The sequence below is a fragment of the Chelonia mydas genome, unplaced genomic scaffold (genome assembly GCF_015237465.2).
Source record: "Chelonia mydas isolate rCheMyd1 unplaced genomic scaffold, rCheMyd1.pri.v2 scaffold_86_arrow_ctg1, whole genome shotgun sequence".
NCBI lineage: Eukaryota > Metazoa > Chordata > Testudines > Cheloniidae > Chelonia > Chelonia mydas.
The window spans coordinates 20,589-44,506 of record NW_025111287.1 but is presented as its reverse complement, the minus strand read 5'-3'; the positions used below and the strand labels follow the sequence as shown (position 1 = coordinate 44,506).

The 23,918-nt window shown below is 62.5% G+C and overlaps 3 protein-coding genes and 1 long non-coding RNA gene across 5 annotated transcripts in view; 3 read left to right on the top strand and 1 right to left on the bottom strand.

The window, feature by feature from the left end:
* PRRT1 (proline rich transmembrane protein 1) overlaps positions 1–6,699 on the top strand; it is a 13,141-nt gene extending 6,442 nt beyond the window's left edge. Inside the window, exons 2-4 of the mRNA XM_043537676.1 lie at positions 3,449–3,873; positions 4,134–4,310; positions 4,400–6,699. Coding sequence (XP_043393611.1) covers positions 3,449–3,873; positions 4,134–4,310; positions 4,400–4,576 — 779 coding nt within the window. The 3' untranslated portion in view covers positions 4,577–6,699. The remainder of the gene's footprint in view (positions 1–3,448; positions 3,874–4,133; positions 4,311–4,399) is intronic.
* Positions 6,700–8,886: 2,187 nt separating this feature from the next.
* On the bottom strand, positions 8,887–10,717 carry FKBPL (FKBP prolyl isomerase like). The gene is given in 3 exon segments (XM_037888880.2): positions 8,887–9,352; positions 9,354–10,024; positions 10,588–10,717. Coding segments are annotated over 2 exon segments (921 nt in total). The 5' UTR covers positions 9,939–10,024; positions 10,588–10,717; the 3' UTR covers positions 8,887–9,016.
* Positions 10,718–11,429: 712 nt separating this feature from the next.
* Positions 11,430–15,907, top strand: LOC114019919. Its single transcript, XR_005223746.2, has 3 exons — positions 11,430–11,550; positions 11,789–11,878; positions 15,648–15,907. It is a non-coding gene; the product is annotated as an uncharacterized LOC114019919 (long non-coding RNA).
* A 1,045-nt stretch (positions 15,908–16,952) lies between these two features.
* ATF6B (activating transcription factor 6 beta) lies at positions 16,953–23,859 on the top strand. Of its 2 annotated transcripts, none has more exons than XM_037888876.2 (16): positions 16,953–17,098; positions 17,362–17,438; positions 17,648–17,729; positions 17,987–18,078; positions 18,175–18,316; positions 18,463–18,639; positions 18,762–18,949; positions 19,199–19,384; positions 20,619–20,710; positions 20,872–21,036; positions 21,112–21,219; positions 21,464–21,551; positions 21,791–21,861; positions 21,978–22,089; positions 22,451–22,535; positions 22,941–23,859. In XM_037888876.2, exons 1-16 carry the CDS (start codon positions 17,014–17,016, stop codon positions 23,192–23,194), a joined length of 2,004 nt encoding a protein of 667 aa, XP_037744804.1. In that variant the 5' UTR covers positions 16,953–17,013; the 3' UTR covers positions 23,195–23,859. The 2 variants fall into 2 exon arrangements, with proteins under 2 accessions (XP_037744804.1, XP_043393609.1); XM_043537674.1 differs by having other exon boundaries at positions 17,648–17,765.
* Positions 23,860–23,918: the final 59 nt, after the last annotated feature.

The following is a 23,918-nucleotide window of genomic DNA, read 5'->3' as shown; positions in this document are numbered from 1 at the left end:
ACGCCCCCCGGCTGGCCGGGGAGTCCCTGTCTGCTGGGACGTTCTGAGCCAGTATCGAGCTAGCTAACGATTACGCTTGGGCAAGGCAGAGTTCAGGGGGCGGGAATGCAAAGTGGCCTTGAGCCCCTCAGCGGGCTCCGAGTCTGCCGTGTCCAGCGTGAAGCGCGCCGTCCGCATGCACTGGGGGCTGTCCGGGGTGCCGCGGGCGCGGTCGGCCTTGGCCCAGCCCCACCTGGCCGTGTTCTGCTGGCTCCCGAGGCGCTGGGGGAGCCGGAGCCAGGTCCTTGGTGGGGGAGTTCCCGGGAGCGGCTGGGGCTCCCTCCCAGCCCGTCCACACCGGTGAGCTGCTGCGGGTGGGGGTGCGCACCCCCCGCTGGCTAGGTGTCCTGCTGCCCTCGGTGCTGGGCACGTCTCCCACCCCGGGCATTGGCCTATTTCTCGCACCAGCCTCGGGTGGCCGCCCAACGCCTCTTCAGGGTCCTCCTCAGCCTCCTGCAAGTCACGGTCCCGTGAGGCCAAGCAGGCATCGTCAGCGGACGCGAGCCGGCTGGAGATGGTGTCGGCAGGTCTGTGGTGGAGGCGCCAGACCCGGCCTTGGGAGAGTCTGGCTGTCTGGAGTCTCCAGGCGCTTTGTCGGAGCCACCTGGAAACACCTACCTCGGAGCATCAGCTCAGATGCCACGAGTACAACCCATCGTCGAGGGAGAACTCGTGATATCTTGTCAGCCGGCCGGTGTCACCGGCTGCTGTCGGGTCACAAAAAGACAGCCCCGGTCTTCGTCTTCTCTTGCAACCCATTCTCAGCGCTCGTAGCGAGGGCCAGCACTTGGTCACCGGTGCTTCGCTTTGGTCGGAAATCTGCCGGACCGCCACGCCAAAGCTGGTCTGCCCTGGGCGGGAGTCTCCGTGGGAGTTTGTAGCCTCAGCCCAGGAGTGACCCTGCTGAGAGCTGGGTGCTGACGCTGGTCTCTTCTCCTTGGCTTTCCGCCACCTCGTGGGCATCACGCGCGGCGAGTGACATGACGATGGCCGGCCAGTGCCGGCTGGCGTGTCTTCCCCAGGTGCTGCAGTACTTCTGGGGATACCTTGTCAAAGCCACAGGCTTTGCCCTGTTTTCACTGAATTCACTCAGGGCCCTTCTGTTTCTTCCCCCAGAACGGCTGGCCCCGTGGTTATCCGGGTTGATTTTGTATCATTCTAGTTTTGCACAATGTCGTGCGGTACCAAGATGGACGCTTTACAGAGGGCTGAGTGTCGCACCTCAGCACTAGGGCGAGGCCGGGCAGAATTCGAGATTTGTCTTTTGATAATATCCACGTTGGTTTTTATCTTTTAAAATATTTCCATCCAATTAAATATTCACATTTGTACAAAATGATGGGTTTGGCGCATTTTGTAATGTTTATCGATTTAAATGGTCGCACTTGCAGGTAATTATCGGGGGGTCGGACAGTAATTATTGAATGAGCGTAAACGTTACGATTCAAAAAGTTAAAGCTCTGTTACAAGGAGGAGGGAAGTAAATTGTTCTCCTTAACCTCTGAGGACAGGCCAAGGTCTAGGATTCTATGATTTATAGCCATTAAAACAGAAATCGCCAACACCAGGCCAGAATTTCCAAAATCGATGTTCTTAAAGCAAACTCGATTGAGTTCTCAAGCTGCGTTTTTTTCTTACTTTGTTCTGTCTGCACATTTTGTTTGTTATCAGGAGAAATATCTTTTCTTCGGCTTGTGTGTGTGGTGAAATCACCATTCACTGGTAGAAATCTGAGCCTTCCAAGATGAACTATTACTTTTATCAACCAGATTTATAACCCCATCACAAAAAGATATCAAGTTAGTCTGAAAAGATCTATTTCCCCTAAACCCCTGCTCATTGGCATTAAATATATTACGCTAGTTTAATGATTTATTATTGGAGTCCCCATATCTTACGTTTCATTCTCTTGCCTGGGATCAGTGTCAGGTGATGGATCTATAATTACTCAGGTCATCCCATTTACCCTTTTTAAATATTGGTGCAACATTAGCATTCTTCGAATCTTCTGGAACTTCCCGAGTGTCCCAAGACATATTGGACATCAACATTAACGATGCAGCAATCTCCTCTGCCAGCTCTTTTAAACTTCTTGGAAGAAAGTTATCTAGACCTACTGATTTAAAAATGTCTAACCTTAGTAGCTGCTGTTTAACATTGTCCTGAATACTACTGGAATAGAAAGTGGTTCTTCACCATGATCATCTGAGACGACTACATCATCTGGCTTTTTTGCCAAATAGAGAACAGAAATATTTATTGAACCCATCTGCCTTATCTGCACTATTATCGATAATTCTACATTTTCATCTAGTAATGGACAAATAGCATTGTCGGGATTCTTTTTATTGCTAATATATTTAAAATACTCCTTGTTGTCCTTAACCCTGCGGCCACAGATTTCACGTTGTGTTCTTTTGCTTCCCTTATCAATTTTCTACAATTCCTAGTTTCTGATTCATATTCATTACTACCAACGTTCCCTCATTTCCATTTTTTATGTTTTATTTTTTATAGCTGCCCACACTTCCCCTCTAAGCCAGGTTGGTTTTTTTAACCAGCGTGGCCTCCTTTCTCAATTGTGGCAGTTTGGGCCTCTCGCAAACAATTCCTAATTAGCATGAACGTTTTTCTGATGAAATTCTTCCTGCCCGCTGATTTGGCTCATCATGGCTTTCCGTGGGCCGTGAAACACGGCTCCACAAGCATTCAAAGCGCTGTGTAGACATTTGGGCTGCGACTTGGTAACCTTGGGGACGGCGGGGGGGGTCTCCCAGCCCCAAACACCTGCATAGCCGTTTGTAGCGATGCAGCACAAGCTAGATTCGGGCTCTGAGCCTCGCTGCTTTTTGCCGTGTAGACGCAACCCCTAACGCCGCTCCGCCTCCGTGTCGGCCCACTCCAGCCTTCGCCACTGCCCTGGCCCAGCCATTTGTACCCCCACCCCTGTCACCCCGGAGCTGTCCTTGACTAACTGGGGCTGGGGGGAGGGGCCAGGGGGAGCCCGGGGCTGGGATAGCAGGGAGCTATGGGGTGGGATTGAGGGGCACCAGCAGAGCTGTGTGTGTGGGGTGGGGGTGTCATCCATCTCCCGTCCTCCCTCCCCTTCCTGTTTCTCTCCATCTCTCTCTGTTTGCTCTGCCGCCCCCCAGGCTCCGTGTCTCCCTCTATAAATAGACCGAGTGACCTAAAAACTGAGAGCGGCTCCGAATCGGTGCTCAGGAGAGAGAACCCCCGGGAACCGGTGCCCCAATTCCAGGGGTGGGCAGCCCTGGAGCCCCCCAGGAGGAGCGGGCGCTCTGTGTGTGTATATGGGGGGCTGCGAATATAGGGGGCCCTGTGTGTGTATGTATATAGGGGACACTGTGCATATAGGGGAGTCTCTAACCTTACCCCCTTTCTTTCCCAGGCTTACCGGACTCTGGCCCCCACACCTCCCCCCCTCCCTACAATGCCCCACTGCAGCCGCCCCCTCCCCCACCTGATGCCCCCAATAATGCCCCCCTCTTCCCTGGCTACAGTGACCCCCCGCACCTGCCCCCCCACTCCGGCACCGCCACCCTGCCTCGCCTCGGGGGGGCTGCCACCCTGCCCCGGCCGCCCCCCACCTCGGCCACCCTGCCCCGGCCCCCCCACCACCACTCGGCCACCCTGCCGCGCCTGCCCCCCGACCCCTACATGCAGGAGACCCAGTTCAGCGCCCCCCCACAGGGCTACATGGTCCAGACGCACCCGCCCATGGGGACCCTGCCCATCGGGGGGTACATGCACCCCGGCTACCCTGTGCAGCTGCAGCCCTGCACGGCCTACGTCCCGGTGTACCCCGTAGGCACGGTGAGTGGGGGGGATCCCGGGGGGGGGGGGCGGCGGGGTCTGCTTCCCTGGAGTGGGGCTTCCCTCTGCTGTTGGGGGCGGGGCTTCCCTGGGATGGGGATTCCCCCACTGATGGGGGGCGGGGCCTCCCTGGGATGAGGTTTCCCCCATTGCAGGGGGTGGGGCTTCCCCTGCTGTTGGGGGCGGGGCTTCACTCAGGTGGGTGTGGCTTCCCACCTGGCTGTGGATTCCCCGTTTAACTCTCTCTCTCTCCCCCCCAGCCGTACCCCCCCAGCAACCCTCCCCCGCCCCCGGGGGTCTCCCCCCCCCAGATGCCCCCAGGAATCGCCATCCTGGAGCCGCGCCGGCCGCCCCACGACTACCTGCCCATCGCGGTGCTCACCACCATCTGCTGCTTCTGGCCCACGGGCATCATCGCCATCATCAAAGCCGTGCAGGTCCGCGGGGGCGGGGCGGGGCGCCGCGGGGGGCTGGGGGCGGCGGGGGGGCAGGGGGCAGCACCTGACCCAACGCCGTGTCCCCCCAGGTGCGGACGGCCGTGGCGCGGGGGGACATCGTCTCGGCCGAGATCGCGTCGCGCGAGGCCCGGAACTTCTCCTTCATCAGCCTGGCCGTGGGCATCGCCGCCATGGTGCTGTGCACCATCCTCACCGTGGTCATCATCATCGCCGCCCAGCACCACGACAACGACTGGGACCCCTAGCCCCGCCCCCGCCCCCGGCCCCGCCCTCCGACCGGGCCCCGCCCAGCACCACGACGACCTCTGGGACCCCTAGCCCCGCCCCCGCCCCGCCGGCCCCGCCCCCGGCCCCGCCCTCCGACCAGGCCCCGCCCAGCACCACGACGACCTCTGGGACCCCTAGCCCCGCCCCCGCCCTGCCGGCCCCGCCCCTGGCCCCGCCCCCGTCCGCCGACCGGGCCCCGCCCAGCACCACGACGACCACGGGGACCCCTAGCCCCGCCTCGCTGGCCCCGCCCCTGGCCCCGCCCCCGGCCGCCGACCGGGCCCCGCCCAGCACCACGACGACCACGGGGACCCCTAGCCCCGCCCCAGTCCCGCTGGCCCCGCGCCCCCCCCGCCCCGCCCACCAGGCTCCACCCACTGCCGGGCCAGCCTACGAATCAGGCCCCACCCACTGCCGGCCTCGCCCACAGCCTGCCCAACAGGCCCCGCCCACTGCTGGCTCCAACCACAAACCAGGCCCCACCTACGGCTGCCCCTGCCCCCCAGTCAGGCCCTGCCTACTGCTGGCCCCGCCCACTGGCAGCCCCACGGGCCAACCAGGCTGATAACCCCTGCGGATGCCATTACCCACAATCCCCTGCAGCCATTGCCAATATTACCCAGAATCCCTTGCAGCCAATGTTACCCACAATCCCTTGCAGCCCCCGCCCACCGGACCCACAGTCCCCTGCAGGTATTGTCCCCCAGGAGACCCATGATGCTTTGCAACCCCTGCTCCAGCCAGCGACACCCAGAATCCCCTGCAGCCACCACCCGCTGGGATACCCAGGAGCCTTTGCAGCCTCTCCTGGCTCCATAAAACCCGGCCCTGCCCCCCAGTCACCCCTGTATCCATGACAACACCCCCCTTCCGAGCAGAGCCTTTCCCATGATCCTTTGTAACCATTGCCCCCCATCCCTCCCCACAGGCATCTTTGGCTCTGCCCCCTTGGCAGCCCCACAGCCCGCCCCAACTAAGCAATTCCCATAATCCTTTGCAACTGTCATTTTCCCGTCAGAACCTCCGGCTCTGGCCCCTAGGGACAAGCTCCGCCCCCTGGCCTCACACCCTGCCCCTTTGGCCACCCCCTTCAATGGAATGCTACCCATAATGCTTTGCAGCCACCATATTCTCCCCCCAGCCCTGGGTCTGACTCCACTCCCACATGATTAGGCCACGCCCCATTGGCTCAGGCCACGCCCTCTGGCTCGCCCTAAATATATTCCTGAGCTTCCCCATCAGACCACGCCCCTTCATATCAGGCTCCGCCCCCTCATTCCCCCCAATATCGTCATGCCTTGATTGCTCCCCCAAAGCTCTGATTGGCTTCTCCCCAATTGGCTCCGCCTTCTTCAGCACTGGCTCCGCCCTCTTTCTTCCCTCTCGGCCTTTCCCCACAGCCCCTCCCCTTTTTAGCCCCTCCCCCATAAACATTTTGCTCCAGATTGGGGGGGTGCAAACCCCAGTATATCACAGAGCCCCCAGCTGTACATAGCAATGAAATATCCCCCTTGCCAAGGTGTGACCCCCAGCATGAGCCCCCCATATCTGTGACACTGGCCCTTTAAGATACACAACCCCCCCCACACTCCAAAAGAGACCTCTCTTTTCCCACGGCCGCCGCAAGTGAGTGATGCCGCCCCTCTGGGATGCCACCTCTGGGCCCCCATGGGGGGGTTCCTGGTTCAGGGGGACAGAGGGGGCAGGGAGGGGAGAAGTTTGAGGGTCCAATGCTGCATTTCTGGGGTTTGGGGTGTTTGGAGTCTGGGGGCAGAATCACTGGGGTGGGGGAGACACTGTTCATTATCGGGGTCCCCCTAAGTCACTCCCACCCAACACGCTGCCCCAAAGCCTAGACATCTGGGGATCCCTTGCAGTGACCACAAACATGACAGGTGCGCTGGGCTAGCGGGGGGCTGCGGGTCGGGAGTGAGGGGCACCGGCAGAGCTGGGGGGGGCGCCGTGTTGTGTGGTCCATTGTACCCCCGTACATGGCCCTGGTCCCTGTGCGATCCGGCCCCCCCCAGTTCCTCTCCCCGTCGCGGGACGCGACGTTTCTGTTTGCAAGTGACCTGGGTTAATAAATCTCTATTGATAACAACACCAGAGTCGTCCCTGGCCCCTGGCCGGCTGCACGGGAATGGGGGGGGAACGGGGGGGCAGGGAACGGGGCTGGGGCCTGTCCCTTCTGGGGGGCACCAGCTCCCACCTGGCCCCAGGGCAGGGACTGGCTGGCTCAGGGCGGCGGGGAATGGGGCATGGGGCCTCTCCCCTCTGGGGGGCGCCGGCTCCCATCCGACCCCAGGGCGGGGGCTGGCTGGGGAGGGGCAGTGGGGGAGGGGGGTGTTACCCTCTCGTCACAGGCAACAGAAGGAAATATCGAAGCCCATAGTGCTGCCCCCCGTTCCCCACCCCCCATCTCCCCCCTCTTGCCCCGTTATCCCTCCCCAGCCCCAATGGCCCCACCTCACCGCTCCCCCACTCCCTGAGCAGCCTCCCTGTGCGGCTCCATCTGCCCCCAGCTCCCCCCACCCCCCAGTTTCCCTCCCCCAACCCCCCAAATCCCTGCCCCCGTCCTGAGCCCCCCTCGCCCTCGCTCAGTTCCCTTCTCTGTGTCCCTGTAGGGCCCCCGCCCACCCCCAGCATCCTGGAGCTTTGATGTATCCATGGTGACGGTTGCCCAGCTACAGAAGGATGGAGGGACCATGTGTTGGCTCCGGGCATGTAGGGCCAGGGAGGGGGAGGCAGCTGGGGGTGGGGATCTGTCACAGACAAGCAGAGCTGTAGGGTTCGGGGGCAGGGCTGGGCTAGCAGGTGCTATGGGTTGGGAGTGAGGGGCACTGGCAGGGCTCGGGGGGGCAGGGCTTGGCTGGCAGGGGGCTGCGGGTCGGGAGTGAGGGGCACCGGCAGGGGGCTGCGGGTCGGGAGTCAGGGGCACCGGCAGGGTGGGGGGGGGACAGGGGGCTGTGGGTTGGGAGTGAGGGGCACCGGCAGGGGGCTGCGGGCCGGGAGTCAGGGGCACCGGCAGGGTGGCGGGGGGGGACAGGGGGCTGTGGGTTGGGAGTGAGGGGCACCAGCAGGGCTGGGGGGGGCAGGGGGCTGCGGGTTGGGAGTCAGGGGCACCGGCAGGGGGCTGCGGGTCGGGAGTCAGGGGCACCGGCAGGTTGGGGGGGGGACAGGGGGCTGTGGGTTGGGAGTGAGGGGCATCGGCAGGGCTGGAGGGGGCAGGGGGCTGCGGGTCAGGAGTGAGGGGCACTGGCAGGGCTGGGGGGGGCAGGGGGCTGCGGGTCGGGAGTCAGGGGCACCGGCAGGGTGCGGGGGGGACAGGGGGCTGTGGGTCGGGAGTGAGGGGCACCGGCAGGGCTGGGGGGGGGCCGGGGGCTGCGGGTCGGGAGTGAGGGGCGCTCACGGCTCCGGCTCTCCCAGGCCTGGGGGGAGGGCTCCGGGGTGCATGTGACAGTGGATTTGGGGGCTGCACCTCCCACCGCCTGGCCCATGTGGGGCCCCCTGTGACCTCCCCCACCCCGTGCCCTGGGACAGGCCCCGTTAACCGGGGCAGCGGCTGGGGGGTGCATGGGGAGCCCTGCCCGCCTCCCTCCGTGACCTCTGGCCTCTGTGACCTTCCCACGGAGCTGAAGTTGGAGTGTAAGCCAGTGTCCATGACCTCTAACCTCTGACCTTCGACCTGGCGGCCAGAGCGGCACCAATGGGGCTGGCCACTTCCCATGACCTTTGACCCGACAAGCACCGCCTTTCTTTGGTTCCATTCATGCTTGACCTTTGACCCAGCCCCACCGGGGATTGGCCAACACCCGACCTATGACCTTTGACCCAAAGTGGCACCTGCGACCTCAGGCCTTTGACCTGACCTGGGTGCGAGCAAAGGGAACAGGCCAATGCTGCCATGTGTGACCTCTGACCTCTGACCCTAACCCTGCAGGCAGAGGCTCGGCTAATGGGCTTGGCTGACGCCTGTGAGCCCAGCTAACGGCTGTGACCTCTGACCTTTGACCTGCGGCCCGTGAGCCCAGGACTGTGCCCAACCAGGGGGTCTGAGTAAAGCAGGAAAAGGCCTCAACTCCTGGTGACCTCTGACCCCAGTGGGCTGCCCCCTGACCCCACCACACGCTGCCCTCCACTCAGCTGGGGGCTGACCTTTGAACTCTGCCAACCAGCGGCCAACCGGAACGGCCAGACCCCGACCTTTGACCTGCTCCCAACTTAATGATTTTCATGTTTCAACAGCAAACGATTTCTTTGTATTTTAAGAAATAAATTTTATTCTCGACTCTGACGAATTACTGGGGCCCCGTGTCCCAGTCCCCGCCCTGGGGCTGGATGGGAGCCGGCGCCCCCCAGGCCGGAAGGGCCCCCTGCCCCACCCCAGGCGCAGGCTCCGGGCTCTGTCCCCGCCGCGCTCAGGAGAAGAGCTTGCTCATGGCCCGGGCCAGGCGGGCGTCCCGCTCCCGCGCCCGCTGCCCCACCCTCTCCAGCTCCCTGCGCGCGGCCGTGTTCCCCGGCTCGGCCACCAGCACCCCCCGGAAGTCCTCGCCCGCCCCCTCCAGGTCGTTCATGGCGGCGCGGGCCAGGCCGCGGCGGTACCGGGCCTTGGTGTGTTGGGGCCGCAGCGCCAGCGCCTTGGTGCAGTTGCGGGCGGCGTGGGCCGGCTGGGCGAGCCGCAGCTGGCAGGCGGCCAGGTTGGCGTGCAGGTCGGCCCGCAGGCGGGCGTGCTCCGGGGCCGGGGGGGGCCGGGCCGGTGGCCATGGCCAGCTGCAGGGCCCGGGCATAGCGCCGGGCGGCCGCCCCCACCTCGCCGGCCCGGTAGAGCTCCGAGCCGCGCTCCTTGTGCCGCAGGGCCAGCGCCCACTTCTCCGCCGGGTCCAGCTGCCAGGGCTCCGGGACCGGGGCGAAGGAGGCCAGGTGCAGCCCCAGGACGGCCCTGCCCGGGGCCCACAGCTCGGCCCGCTCCCCCGGCACCATGGTCTCCAGGCAGGCGTCCACCAGGCCGTCCCAGGCGCCGTCTCCCTCACCCAGCTCCAGCTGGGCCCAGCGGTTGGTGGGGTAGCCCAGGGGCGCCCCCGGCGGAGCCTCCAGGAAGACCTGGCACAGGGCGCCCAGCGTCGGCTTGTCCAGCCCCGCGCCCGGCCGCAGGACCCGCTTGGTGAAGGCACCGTCCGGCGCCACCCAGGCGTCTGCCGGCTGATTGGGCACCTCCAGGTTCTCTCTCTGGTCCTCTTCTGGCCCCGCGCCCCAGGGCTCAGCACCTCTGCCGGCACCGCTCATCCCATTCGCTGCTCCGCCGCCCTCCGCCTTCCCATTGGCCACTGCCGCGGCCTCCATCTGCCCCCGGCCAAGTGGGGAGTGGGGGGCTCTGGCACGGCACCCCCCAGAGGTGAAGCCTGGGGGGGTTCAGAGATGGGCAGCTCCTGTGAACCAGAGGGCAGGGGGAATGGGTCAGAAAGATCCCAAGAGTCTTGGCTCCAGGCTCGCCCCCCTCCCCACGCAGAGAAACCAGGTGTCCTGGCTCCCACTCCCTCCCCCCATGCTGCTAGACCCCCCACAGAGAACCCAGGAGTCCTGGTTCCTAGTCCCCTGAGTAAACCGCTAGACCCCTCCACCCCGAGAACCCAGGCATCCTGGCTCCCAGCCCCCCACTAAGCTGCTAGAGACCCCCTGCCCCACGAACCCAGGAGTCCTGGTTCCTAGCCCCCCCCCCCCCCGAAACTGCTAGACACCACCCCTCAAGAACCCAGGAGACCTGGCTCCAAGCCCCCCCATCTGCTCACCCCCCCCCCCCCCCCCGCCAGAGAACCCAGGAGACCTGGCTCCCAGCCCTCCTCCCTCAAAAGAACCCAGGCATCCTGGCTCCCAGCCCCCACACAGAGAACCCAGGCGTCCTGGCTCCCTCCCTCTCTGGGCTTTGCTGTCTGTCTCTGCCCTGCTCCCTCGCTCCTCCCCCTCCAGCTGTGCCCCCTTGGCCCCCCCTCACCCCGGGCTGGGGGGCACAGGCTGGGGGGGATCCAGCTGCGCTCTGGCCCCGCTTGTCCGGCCTCCCCCCCACTGCCCCCCCCTTGTCTTTGCATCACTTCCTGAGGGCGGCCCCGCTAGGCCGCAGCCTGCCTCGATTAGCCAGGCCGAGGCGTGTGGGGAGGGGCCAGGCCCAGGCCCCCCTGCCCCCCACAAGGAAGGGGGGGGCTGGGACCCCCTGCTCCATCAGTGTGTTAACAAGCAGCACACGATTGGGGGGACTGGGGGGGGGTCTCCCCCCCCAGTCCCCCCGCCCTGGGTGCTGGGGTTGGCCGCACAAGATGGCTGCTGGGGGCCGACCCCACGCGTGGGGGGCTCTGGGCCGCAGCTGGGGAGAGCTGGGGGGAACCCGAAGATTGAGGGGGGCAAAAGGGGTGCAGGGGGGGATGGCAGGTGGAAGGGGCTGTTGGGGGGGATGGGGCAGAGGGTGTGGGATTTGGGGGTGGGGGTGGGCGGGAATGGGGGGACAGGGAGGGTGGGTCCTGGGGTGCAGGGGTTGGGGGGGCTCCGCAGGACGGGGGGGAGGGGAAGCAGGAGTGGGAACCCCCCCCGGGGGGCCAGGGCAAGATGTGGTTCAGGGAGGGGAGACCGTACCCCTAATTCAGGAGTGTGAACCCAGGCATCCGGGGAAGATGGAGGTTTTTGGGGGGGGCTCTGTACCCCCTAATTCAGGGCGGGGGAGGGGTGCGAACCCACGCATCCGGGAGAGACAGGGTTAAGTGTTCATTATTTCACCCCTTGATCCAGACCCGCGCGCGGGGGCGGGGGGGTTATGAACCCAGGCGTCCGGGGGAGTAGGGGGGTTGAAGACTACATTTCCCAGAATCCCCTGCTCTCCCTCCACCCCGCCCCCCGCCAGCTTTATTTCATTCCCGCTTACGTCAGCGCCCAGCTGGGTCCGGCATGGTGTGACTGGTCATTGGGGGTGAGTTGGGGGGAGCTCTGGGGGCCCCGGGACGGAGGGGGGAGGGGGAAAGCTGTGGGGTGCTGGGAAGGGGGGACCCAGGGAGAAGGGGGGGGGACAGGAGGCACGTGGGGGGCTAATCCTGGGGGCGGCAGGGTGCTGGCGAGAGGGGATCTGGGGGGCAGGGTGGGGATGGAAGAAGGGGGTGCATGGTGCCCCCAGATCACCTCTCAGTGGGCCCCCGTCTCTCTCCCAGCAGCTTGTCGCTATGTGGGGCGGCAAATTGCCTCCGCTCTGCGCCGGGAGGACTCTGGGGCGCCCCTGCCCCCCAAGCGGCCCAGGGACCTAGGTAAGTGCACCCCCTTTCTTTGCTGGTGGGCCCCCTGTCCCCATGCAGCCCCCCTGGAAGCAATCTGAGTCCCTGTGGGGTGCCCCACCCCTGTGAACTGCACCCCAAAGTTTCCCAGGCTGCCCTCAAAGGATCCCCAATTCTGCACCCTAAATTACCCTCCTCAGTCCCCAGGAAGCTGCCCCTCTACTCCTGTACCCCAAAACTCTCATGCCTCCTTATTGCTACACCTCAGCTCTTGGGGTCCCCAGTTCATGCCCCTGAATTCCCTTACTGGATCACAGCTTTATCAGCACCCCAAACTCCCCCATTGCCCCCACAGGTTAATTTCTAATGCTGCACCCCACAAATTTCCCCTGTATACCTAGTAGGTACCCCCTTTTCCAGCACCCCAAATTCACTCATAATACACCCACAGGGCACCCCTTCATGTAGCCATCTCTAAACAAGAGAGTGCACCCCACTGGCTGGACCCTGAGTTCACATCCCAAACTCCCCCACCTCCTTACAACTCACCCCCAAAACTCCCTGATCTGCCCTTCCAAAATGTACCTGTTCTGTACCCCTAATTTGGCCTTCCCCTTGTCCTGCACCCCAATTTTCACCCATTTTGTCCCCCAGTCCTTCCCTGATTTTGTGAGGGGCCCCTTTGATCTGCACCCCCAAAGTCACTGGTTTTGCCCTCCTCAAACTCTCCTATCTGTGGGCAGAGATTCCCCCTTTTCTGAACCTCCAAAATTCTCCATATTCATAAAGGGTCTTCCTGGTTCTACCCCCCAAAATTTCCGGTCTGTTTGTAGAGATTCTCTCTCTTCTGCACCTCAAAACAGAACCTGTACCCCAGAATCCTTTAACATCTTTCTGGGGCCCACTGGCCTGTTCTGCATCTATTATGTACCCCCAAATCTTCCTTTAATTTGGGGGAGCCCCTTGTTCTGAACCCTCAAACTGACCTACACCATCCAGATCTTTATTGGGGTTCCCCATTCTTGTCTACCATGATTCTTGATCTCCCTGCACCACAAAATGCCTCCTAATCTCTGGGGTTCCCAATTCTGCACCCCAAAATCGCTCCACATCTTTGCAAAAGGCAGTCCCTCTAGGTGTCTGTAATCAGTTCTTCATATCCTGCCATATCTGGAAATCACCTCTGTTCTACCACCCTGAAACTCCTCTGTTCTGCTCTTTGCAAGCACCCCAAAACTTTCACTGCTTCAGGATGCTACCTTCTAGCACACCCCACAATATATCTGTGATTTCTGCCCCCCGCAATATAATGGGGGAGCACATCCCACTGGGAGACTGTCAGGGACAATGTTTGGAGACAGCATGGAAATACAGTGGATTTTGGTGTTGGGGGGCTTATTCCTTCACCCACTTACTTCCCTGGTCCTTCTCGCATGAACAGAGAGCAACAATACCCGAAGTCCAAAGGTGCAAACAATTCGATGTTTATTGGGGTGAACTTCCAGCAAGCATGATTCCAGTTTCCTTCCTTAGTGTCCCCCTTCCCAGCTCTGAAATCACAGAGCCTTACACCTGTGCCCCTGTTCCCATTCCTGCCCTTAGCCAAACACGATTCCAATTTCCCCACCCCCATTCCCTGTTCCCATTTCTCCCACACACTTCCTGACTGACTGCAGACTATATAGTAAAACTTGAGTTCTGCTTAGCTATACCTTAACCAATCATTTTCCTGAAATTTAACTAACCAATCCCAACATATTGTGACATGATTATGTAACCAATTATATCCCACCACCTTAATTAGTTTACACCCAGCAAAATTAATTATACAGCAGACAGGAACAATCACAGAACCAGACAGAGATTATACAGACAAACAATAGCAAAGTGGGAACTATAATGACAAAACAACACAGAAGTGAGGATTTCACATCCCAGTATTGATAGGTGAGTTCTTGCCAGACAGGATGCTCTCAAACTAAGTTTCCTTGTACATTTTCTAGGCGCTTTCCTTTCTCTGGAGGCGATAGGCATTATCAGGACAGGATTTTATCCTAACAGCCCAGTAGCACCTTCTTTCAATGGGACTAGTTTGGGATGTGAGGATGTGACCGGTCACTTCCCAGCTTATGGCTGCCTCTGTCGCTTAGCCAAAGGCCTTGGCCTAGGGACAGGGCCTCAGACTGTCCCAGGGAGAGGAGGCCCTGACACCGGTAGACGGTGATTGTGAGTCTTTCTTTTATACATCTAAAAAAGAACAGGAGGACTTGTGGCACCTTAGAGACTAACCAATTTATTTGAGCATGAGCTTTCATGAGCTACAGCTCACTTCATCGGATGCACACTGTGGAAAGTGTAGAAGATAAACGATGGTCACATAAACACCACCCTATACCGGAAACCTACTGACCGCTATTCCTACCTACATACCTCCAGCTTTCACCCTGACCACACCACACGATCCATCGTCTACAGCCAAGCTCTGCGATACAACCGCATTTGCTCCAACCCCTCAGACAGAGACACACACCTACAAGATCTCTATCAAGCGTTCTTACAACTACAGTACCCACCTGCTGAAGTGAAAAAACAGACTGATAGAGCCAGAAGAGTACCCAGAAGTCTCCTACTACAGGACAGGCCCAACAAAGAAAATAACAGAACGCCACTAGCCGTCACCTTCAGCCCCCAACTAAAACCCCTCCAACGCATTATTAAGGATCTACAACCTATCCTGAAGGATGACCCATCACTCTCACAGATCTTGGGACACAGGCCAGTCCTTGCCTACAGACAGCCCCCCAACCTGAAGCAAATACTCACCAGCAACCACACACCACACAACAGAACCACTAACCCAGGAACCTATCCTTGCAACAAAGCCTGTTGCCAACTGTGTCCACATATCTATTCAGGGGACACCATCACAGGGCCTAATAACATCAGCCACACGATCAGAGGCTCGTTCACCTGCACATCCACCAATGTGATATATGCCATCATGTGCCAGCAATGCCCCTCTGCCATGTACATTGGTCAAACTGGACAGTCTCTATGTAAAAGAATAAATGGACACAAATCAGATATCAAGAATTATAACATTCATAAACCAGTCGGAGAACACTTCAATCTCTCTGGTCACGCGATTACAGACATGAAAGTTGCGATATTACAACAAAAAAATTTCAAATCCAGACTCCAGCGAGAAACTGTTGAATTGGAATTCATTTGCAAATTTGATACAATTAACTTAGGCTTGAATAGAGACTGGGAGTGGCTAAGTCATTATGCAAGGTAACCTATTTCCCCTTGTTTTTTCCTCCCCCCCCCCCCCCCCCGACGTTCTTGTTAAACCCTGGATTTGTGCTGGAAATGGCCCACCTTGATTATCATACACATTGTAAGGAGAGTGATCACTTTAGATAAGCTATTAGCAGCAGGAGAGTGGGGTGGGAGGAGGTATTTTTTTCATGTTTTGTGTGTATATAAAAAGATCTTCTACACTTTCCACAGTATGCATCCGATGAAGTGAGCTGTAGCTCACGAAAGCTCATGCTCAAATAAATTGGTTAGTCTCTAAGGTGCCACCAGTTCTCCTTTTTCTTTTTGCGAATACAGACTAACACGGCTGCTACTCTGAAACCTTTTATACCTCTGTAACTAGCCAAGTGATAAGAATACACCTAAATTCTTAGGGTACAGGCCTTTACAGACAGGCCTGAATATCTATATCCTAACATTTGGGAGTGCTTGTTAACACCCCAAGTAACTCCCCAGGCACCCTTCTTTCTTCCCCCTATAGGTGACAAGAAAGATGTAACTCGCCGGCCAGTGGTGGCTCCATTGGACTCTGTCCCCCTGGGGCGTACTCCCATGGTCCCTGCAGAACGGGGGGCCCCAGGGCGGCCCTCCTGAGGCTAACGGTGGGGTTGACGAGGGGCGAATGACGGTTCATCTGGCAACTCCCAGGGTCATGGGCAGCAGATGGACCCGAGACACTGACCCCCCACCACTGTACCCCAAAAAGGAATTCAGAATAAAGAGGTTTTGGAGGCCACTGTGCAAAGGAGTCATGTGAGGGTTCGTGGTAGATTGGAGGTGCTGGGGGACTGGCTGGCTGGGGGGGAGGAATGGGGCAGGGGCCTGTCCCCTCTAGGGGGGGCCGGCTCCCATCTGGCTCCAGGGCAGGGACTGGGGGGCTCAGGGGGCAGGGAATGGGGCCTCCCCCCTCTAGGGGGCGCCGGCGCCCCCCTCTAGGGGGCGCCGGCCCCAGGGCAGGGACTGGGGGCTCAGGGGGCGGGGAATAGGGCAGGGGTCTCCCCCCCCTAGGGGGCGCTGGCTCCCCCCCCTCTAGGGGGCGCTGGCTCCCCCCTGGCCCCAGGGCAGGGACTAGAGGGCTCAGGGGGCAGGGAATGGGGTAGGGGCCTGTCCCTTTTAGGGGGTGAGCTGATGAGGTCATGCAGCCTTATGACATCACCACTTGTGCTGTTGGCAGACTGTGATGTCACAGAGGGAGGGGGTGATGTCATCCTAGGGGATGTTGATGACATCACAGCAGGCTGTGACCTCCCGCACCGGCTCTGGGCTGGGCAGGCGGGAACGAGGCTGGGGGCGGGGTCACTCCCTGTGGATACGGCCCGCGGCATGAGGCGCTACTGCCTCTTTGGGGGAGGCCGGAACTACAGGTCCCAGGAGGCAGTGCGCCGCAGCGCACGCGTAGCACGGACATGGCCGGGGGAGCGGGGAGGGGTCTGTGTGTGCGTGTGTCTCACAGATACGCATGCGCCGTACCGCCTGCACTCTTTGGAGTTCTGGTCGCGCGCCGCTTGTCCACCCCACGTCGCGCATGCGCATCGCTGTCTCCAAACTCACGCAGGCGCGTCTCAGGCTCCGCCAGCTCAGGCAGGCGCAGTGAGAGGCACCCGCCCTGTGAGCATGCGCCGTGCTGCGCCCCGCCCCCGTCACGCCATTTTGCGCGTGCGCCGCTCTCGCCATGCGGCCACGGCCACGCCCATTCCCGAAGACCGGAGCGGAAGTCGCTTCCCCGTTGGCTGATCTCTCCCGGGCTCCGCCTCCCGCGCGCTGTGATTGGCTGGGGCGGGCTGCCTCGACGCTGCGATTGGGTGGGCGGTTGTCATGGCAGCCGGAGGGGGCGGGGCCGGGGGAAGATGGCGGCGCTGGCCCCGGAGCTGCTGCTGCTCCGCGACTCGGGCCGGTTCCTGGCCGACAACCTGCTGAGCAGCGAGGACTGGGGTGGGCGGGGCTGTGGGAGGGGCCTGAGCAGCGGCGGGGCGGGGCTGGGCCAGGGGGTCTGACTGGCAGGCGCTTGGTGGTGCGCAGGGCGGGGCGGAGCCTGCAGGGGGGAGGGGCTGGGAGCCGGAGGGGGCGGGGCCTGGAGGAGTGGGAGGGGCTGGGTGCCAGAGGGGGCGGGGCCTGGAGGAGGGGGCGGGGCTGGGGGCCTGAGTGGGGGGCCCGGAGCATGGGGACTGACTGCCCTGTTTGCTTCCCGCCCCCAGATGCGGCTCTCTACAGCTGCCTGGATGATGGGGAGGAGCCCACCGCCCTCTTCCCCTGCCTGGAGCCCAGTGCATTGGTGAGCCCTTCTCTCACCCTGCTCTGCCTGGGGGTGCCCCCAGAGACCCACCTGCTCCATAGCATCCCCACTACCCATCCCCCGCGCAGCAGGGCCCCAGCTCCCCTCAGATCAGGGCCCTCTGTACACTGGGGGCTGCTGGACTGGACCCTGGGGGAGATACACAGGTGACCCCCACTTCACCCCGAGCTTCCCCCTTCCTCCTGCAGTTTGATGATGGTTTCGACCTGGGCATTAACGCCAGCCCCCCAGAGCCGCCGTGGGACCAGATGCCAACCTGCCTCTTCCCGGGTGAGCCCACCCTCCCCCCAGCATTTGGGACAGATGATGAGGTGTGGGGATATCTGTGTGCAGTGGGGCTGTTCTGGGGCGCGTGCACATAGGGGCGGAGGGATATCTGTGTGCAATGCGACTGTCCTGGGGCGGGCGGATGTAGGGGACGGAAGGATATCTGTGTGCAGTGCGACTGCCCTGGGGCGGGTGCACATAGGGGGAGGAGGGATATCTGTGAAGGACTATTTTCTAACCCCTCCTCCTTCGCCGTGCAGACCTCCAGGTGAAGTCCGAACCCGTGTCCCCCGCTTCCTCCCACAGCTCAGACTCCTCCATCCTCTCCATGACCCCTGACCTCCCAAGACAGGTACGTGCCCCCATTGGCTTGGGAGATGCCACCAGCCCCCACACTCAGCTCTGTCCGTCCCGCCTGACCCCCACACTGAGCTGTGGCTCCCCCCAGGCCGCAAGCCCGGACGACGTGATGGGAGTGAAAGCCGAGCACCCCCCGACCCCACCCTGCATGTTTGGTGACGTCCTGGCCCCTCCAACTGGCACCGTCCAGATCAGCCTTCTGCCAGCACAGGAGACACAGACAACACCAGGTAACCAGCCCTGGAGGGTGGGGTCTGGCTGTGTGGGAGGGGCTCTGGCCACTCCAGGCCTGGCCAGCAGGGGGTGCTGAGGGGAGTGGGGCGAGGGGCTGGCTCTGCGGGGGGGCGCTGGGGAAGTACATCACACTCTCTTGCAGGGAAGCCAGTGACTCCCATCAAGGCTGAGTCGATCCTGAGCCGGAAGCCGCCCATCCAGCCAAAGCCGGTGGTGGTGGCCACCGTCCCGGTGCAGCCCGCAGCCACCCCCAGCCCCACCATCCTACTGCAGACGGTGCCGGGGGCCCAGCCCCAGCCCCTGAAGCCAGCCATCACAGGTACATGGCATGGGGCTGGTCCTCTCTTGGGGGCACAGCAGGGCAGGCATTGGCTGGCCCGGGACTGGGGCACGGGAGGGCTGGTGCATGTGTTGGATGCTGACTGACGTCCCACCCCGCAGTCCCAGCACCGTCTGTCGTCATCTCCCAGAGCGACCTCCTGCACCTCCCGCTCTCAGGGCTCCTCAAGCTGCAGCCCCCGGGGAAGGAGGGCCCCCCGGCCAGGCTCCCCCCCAGCGCCCCCAAACCCGAGGCCAAAACCATCGTTCCGGCCCCGAGCCAGCTCGGACCCTGCAACCCAGAGATTGACGTGAGTGATAGAGTGCGGCCGGTGCCCCTCACTCCTGAACCCAGACCCGGCTAGCCCAGTCCTGCCCACCCCATCTCTGCTGGTACCCCACACTCCCGCCACGCAACCCCCTGCCAGCCCGGTCCTGGGCTCCCCCCAGCTCTGCCAGGGCCCCTCACTCCTGACCTGCAGCCCCTGCTAGCCCAGACCCCCCCCATGCCCCTCGGTCCTGACCCGCAGCCCCCCTTTTCTGCCGGCCCCTGCCCCCAGGTGAAGGTGCTGAAGCGCCAGCAGCGGATGATCAAGAACCGGGAGTCGGCCTGCCAGTCGCGCCGGAAGAAGAAGGAGTACCTGCAGGGGCTGGAGTGCCGCCTGCGGGAGGCGCTGGCCGAGAACGAGCGGCTGCGGCGGGAGAACGCCGTGCTGCGGCGCCGGCTGGACTGCGTCCTGGGCGAGGTGAGTGCCCCCTGTGGGTGAGCCAGGGCAGGGCACCGCAGGAGCTGCGCTCTGCCGCGGTGGATCACAACGGTACATTCCAACACCAAGCACACCCCCCCATATGTGATACATAATGGTATATCTCGGCAGGAAATAACTGACCCCCGTAGGGAGCATAATGGTACGTTCCAACTCCCCATGTCATAATGGTACATTCTTGCAGCCACAGTCTCCCTCCCGACATCAGAATGGTACATTTCAGCAGCAAGTGCCCCCCCCCCATTTAATGATCATGATGGTACATCCCATAAAGCCCCCCTCCCCCCCCCCCCGGGTCATAGTGGTATATCTTATAGCAAGCAGAACCCCATGTAGGGACCATAATGGTACATCCTAGGAAGGTGCTGTTCCCCATGTAGAGTTCATAATGGTACATTCTAAATCCTTTTCCCCCCCCACCTCAGGGGTGATAATGGTAGATGCTTTCTACTGGGATGTCCCATTGTGATCCCTTTCCCCGGGGCATGGGGGAGGGGGGGGGGGCTGTTCATATTTTCTGTTGCTGGGATGTTCCATTGCGACCCATGTGGCGGGGAAGGGAGCAAAAGGAAATGCAGCCCCCTTGTGGGACATTCCATTGTCATCTGTGGGGTGGGGGGGGTGTTATGGCCCCTGAGAGGGGCAGGGATTGCCAAGTCTCCTGGTACCTTCCATTAGCTCCACCGTGCGAGGGGGGTAAATTGCTTTCTGGAGAATTCCATTAGCCTTGTCTCCTGGGAGACTCCATTATGATCTGGGGGGGGAATTGAGAACCTTTAGGGAAGTGCCATTATAGTCTTCCTAAATGGGGAGTTTAGGCCATCCCATTGGAATATTCCATTAGCACCTAGAGTGGGGGGGCACCAAACTTTTGGTGGGGTGTTCTATTATGATAGTAAGGGGGGGGGGCAGGAAAATGTTGTTTCCTGCTAGGAGGTTCCATTATAGTGTGTGGGGGGTGTCTGTTTCTGGTAGGATGTTCCTTTATGATAGCAGTTTACGGGGAGGGGAGTCAGTGGGACATACATTGTAGGGGGGACGCTCTGGCTGGGATGTACCCTAATGATATGGGGTGGGAAGTTGGTGGGACATACCATCAGGGCTGCCTGGTTTGGAGGGGGAGTCCTGCCTTTGGCTGGGAGAGGCAGCAGTTGGTGGGAGGGTGGTTTCGCTCGGACCGTACCATTCTGACACCCCCCTGCCCCGTCTCCAGAGCAGGGAGCTGAAGTTCAGCCCTGGGAACCGGAAGGTCGTTTGCGTCATGGTCGTGCTGCTCTTCATCGCCTTCAACTTCGGGCCCGTCAGGTGAGGCCCCAGGGGATTGTGGGTACCGTGTCCCAGCATCCCCCGGGAGCTGCCCTCTTAGCCCCGCATCACACTGCCTGCCTGCAGGGGATTGTGGGTAACGTGTCCCAGCATCCCCCGGGAGCTGCCCTCTTAGTCTGACCCCTCCCTCCCCCCCCCAGCATCAGCGAGCAGAAGGCCGTGGAGACGGTGCCGCCCAGCCAGGGGGCGGGGGCCGGGCAGAGCCGCCGGCACCTGCTGGGTGTGGTGGAGCAGCCGGCGAAGGAGGAGCCAGGGGAGCCGCGGGAGGAGCTGGCCCCCACCAGCGTGGGCAAGACCAGGTTCAGGTAAGGGCGCCAGGGGCTCCCCCCACCCCCGCAGCCCCCCAGGGCCCCCGGTGACGCTGCTCTCTGCTCCCCCAGGAACCTCACGGCCGCCCTCTCTGGCATGAAGGACCTGATGCTGCGGGACCTGGACAAGCTGTTTCTGGCGTCCGACTGCCGCCACTTTAACCGCACTGAGTCGCTCCGGTGGGTGCCCCGCGGCTCCTGGGAAAGGGCCCCCCGGGGCCTGTGCGCAACGCATCCCACAGTCCCCTGGGGGCTGCCAGCGTATGCCAATGGGTGTGGGTAACTTCCCCCAGAAGCCCCTGCAAACTGCCACTGGATGGGCAGTAGCAGAGCTGCTGCAGTGAGGAGTTGTGGGTAACGTATCCCACAATCCCCCTGGGCACAGCCCCCGAGTCCCACTTTAACCCTCCCGCTCTTCCCCCAGGCTGGCGGACGAGCTCAGCGGCTGGGTGCGTCGGCACCAGATCAACCGCAGGAAGCCCCTGCAGTCCCGCAAGCCACGGGCCAATCAGGTGAGGCTGTGGGGGGGGCAAGCCAGGGTGGCTCCACCCACTGGGGGAGGGGCCAAGTCCATCCATGTCTGGCCTACAGGGAGGGGGGGCTGGGAGCTGCCCGGGCCACAGGGCGTTACCCAGAATCCTCGGTGGTTTTACCCAGAATCCTCTGGGGGTGCCAAGCGGCAGCCTTTGCTGGGCTGTTGCAGGAGTTCCCCGGTGCCCCCCACTGACCCTCTCTCCCATCTTGGCCACAGGAGTCACCCCAGAGGAAGGCTCCCAGCCCGTCGCGATATGTCCCAGCCAGCCCCCCCGAACACCCAGAGAGGTAAGGGGCCCCAGATCCCCCCGCAAGCCAGCCAGGCCCCGCCCTGTGCCCAGATCGGGGCTGGCACCCCTCGGAGGGACAGGCCCCTGTTCCCTGACGCCCGTCTCCGGTTTCAGGGACTCGCTGAGCCAGCTGCAGGTCTATCAGCGCCCCGATCGCACGGAGCACGACTTCATGGACGCCATCGACCGGCGGGAGGACACGTTCTACGTGGTCTCCTTCCGTAGGGTGAGCTGGGGGGCCGTGCCGCAGGCAGCGGGGGTAGCAGGGGGCTCTCCCCGGGCAGACAGGGCTGGCCCCATTGCCCCAGGGCAGCGCTAGGGGCCATGCTGCAGAGAGCGGGGCGGGGGGCAGCAGGGGGCTCTCCCCGGGCAGTCAGGGCTGGCCCCATTGCCCCAGGGCGGCACTAGGGGCTGGGCTGCAGGGAGCGGGGCGGGGGCAGCAGGGGGCTCTCCCCGGGCAGTCAGGGCTGGCCCCATTGCCCCAGGGCGGCGCTAGGGGCCGTGCTGCAGGGAGCGGGGCGGGGACAGCAGGGGGCGCTCTCAGCTGGTCTGTCTCTCATTCTGGTCTGTCTGTCTCCTGGCCCCAGGATCACCTCCTGCTCCCGGCCATCAGCCACAACAAAACCACCCGGCCCAAGATGTCGCTGGTGATGCCAGCCATGGCGCTGAATGGTACGGTCCTGGCTCCCTGGGCTTCGTAACCATAATAACCGGCCCCCACGCCAACCCCCAGAGCCAGCCGCATCCCAGTGCCAGGAGAGTGGTCCCCGTGTCACCCGCCCCGCCCCAGAGTCAGCCGCGTCCCGGTGCCAGGAGAGGGGTCCCTGTGTCACCCGCCCCAGAAACAGCCGCGTCCCGGCGCCGGGTCCCCGTGTCACCTGTCCCGCCCCAGAGCCAGCCGGGTCCCCGTGTCACCCGGCCCTCCCCAGAGTCAGCCGCGTCCCGGTGCCAGGAGAGGGGTCCCTGTGTCACCCGCCCCAGAAACAGCTGCGTCCCGGCGCCGGGTCCCCGTGTCACCCGCCCCGCCCCAGAGCCAGCCGCGTCCCGGCGCCGGGCTGACCCCCCCTCTCTCCCCAGAGAGCCTGTACAACGCGTCGCGGGGCTTCGAGGTGATGATGCAGATCGACTGCGAGGTGATGGACACGCGCGTGATCCACATCAAGAGCTCCACGGTGCCGCCCTCCCTGCTCCGCCCCCCGGCGCCGGACAACCGCACCCAGGCGCCCTCCGTGCAGGCCCGCCCGGCCCGGGGCCCCCTGCGCCCCACGCGCTCCCTGCCCTCCGCCCGCCGCCCCCGCACCTTCTACCTCGGGGAGCAGGGCGAGGGCTAGCCACGCCCCTCTGCGGGAGCCACGCCCACCCGGGGCTACCCACGCCGCTCACGAGGGCCACGCCCACCTGGGGTTAGCCACGCCCCTTGGTCACAGCCGTGCCCACCTAGGGCTCGCCTTGCCCCCCCCGATATGCGACCTTGGCAATGGCCACCCCCATAAGTGGCTACTGGATAGCTCCTCCCACCTGAGCAGCACTAGCCCCACCCCCTTTCAGAGAACCCCTCCTCCCCCAGGAGCCTAGCCCCGCCCCCTCAGGCACTGCCCCTTCCCCCATGGGTGAGGGCTAGCCCTACCCCCTTAGTGACCACCCCTCCCACATGAGACAGCACTTCCCTCCCCCCCCCGCTCCCCGAGGGAGACCCGCCTCTGGCCTAGATGGTCTGGGGGACAGCGCTTGGACCCCTCCTTCCTTGGGGCGACCCACCCCTTGTGCTCCCCATTCCCATGGGGGGGGTGATCCTGCCCCCCCTGCCCCCGTACTGCACTATCGTCCCCTGTGGATATTTATAGACTGAGGGGGCTGTGATGAGGGATTGGGGGGGCTCCCCTGCCTTTGGGGTGCCTCCCTCACACAGGGCCCCCTCTTTTCTGGATCCCCCCAGCAGGATCCTGCCCCGGGGGCTTTTTTACATCTATGAATAAAGGCGAGAGGTGACTGTGAACCGCCTGGCTCCTGTCCTGGGGGGGTGAACCCCAAACCCAGCGGGCCCCCAGTCTGGGC

What these genes read in the sequence shown, in the direction of transcription:
- ATF6B (XM_043537674.1), top strand. Translation starts at nt 17,014, where the DNA reads ATGGCGGCGCTGGCCCCGGAGCTGCTGCTGCTCCGCGACTCGGGCCGG. An exon ending in CCCAGCATTTGGGACAGATG is followed by an intron (nt 17,766 to 17,986) that starts ATGAGGTGTGGG and finishes TTCGCCGTGCAG; the next exon opens with ACCTCCAGGTGAAGTCCGAA. An exon ending in AACCGCACTGAGTCGCTCCG is followed by an intron (nt 21,220 to 21,463) that starts GTGGGTGCCCCG and finishes CTCTTCCCCCAG; the next exon opens with GCTGGCGGACGAGCTCAGCG.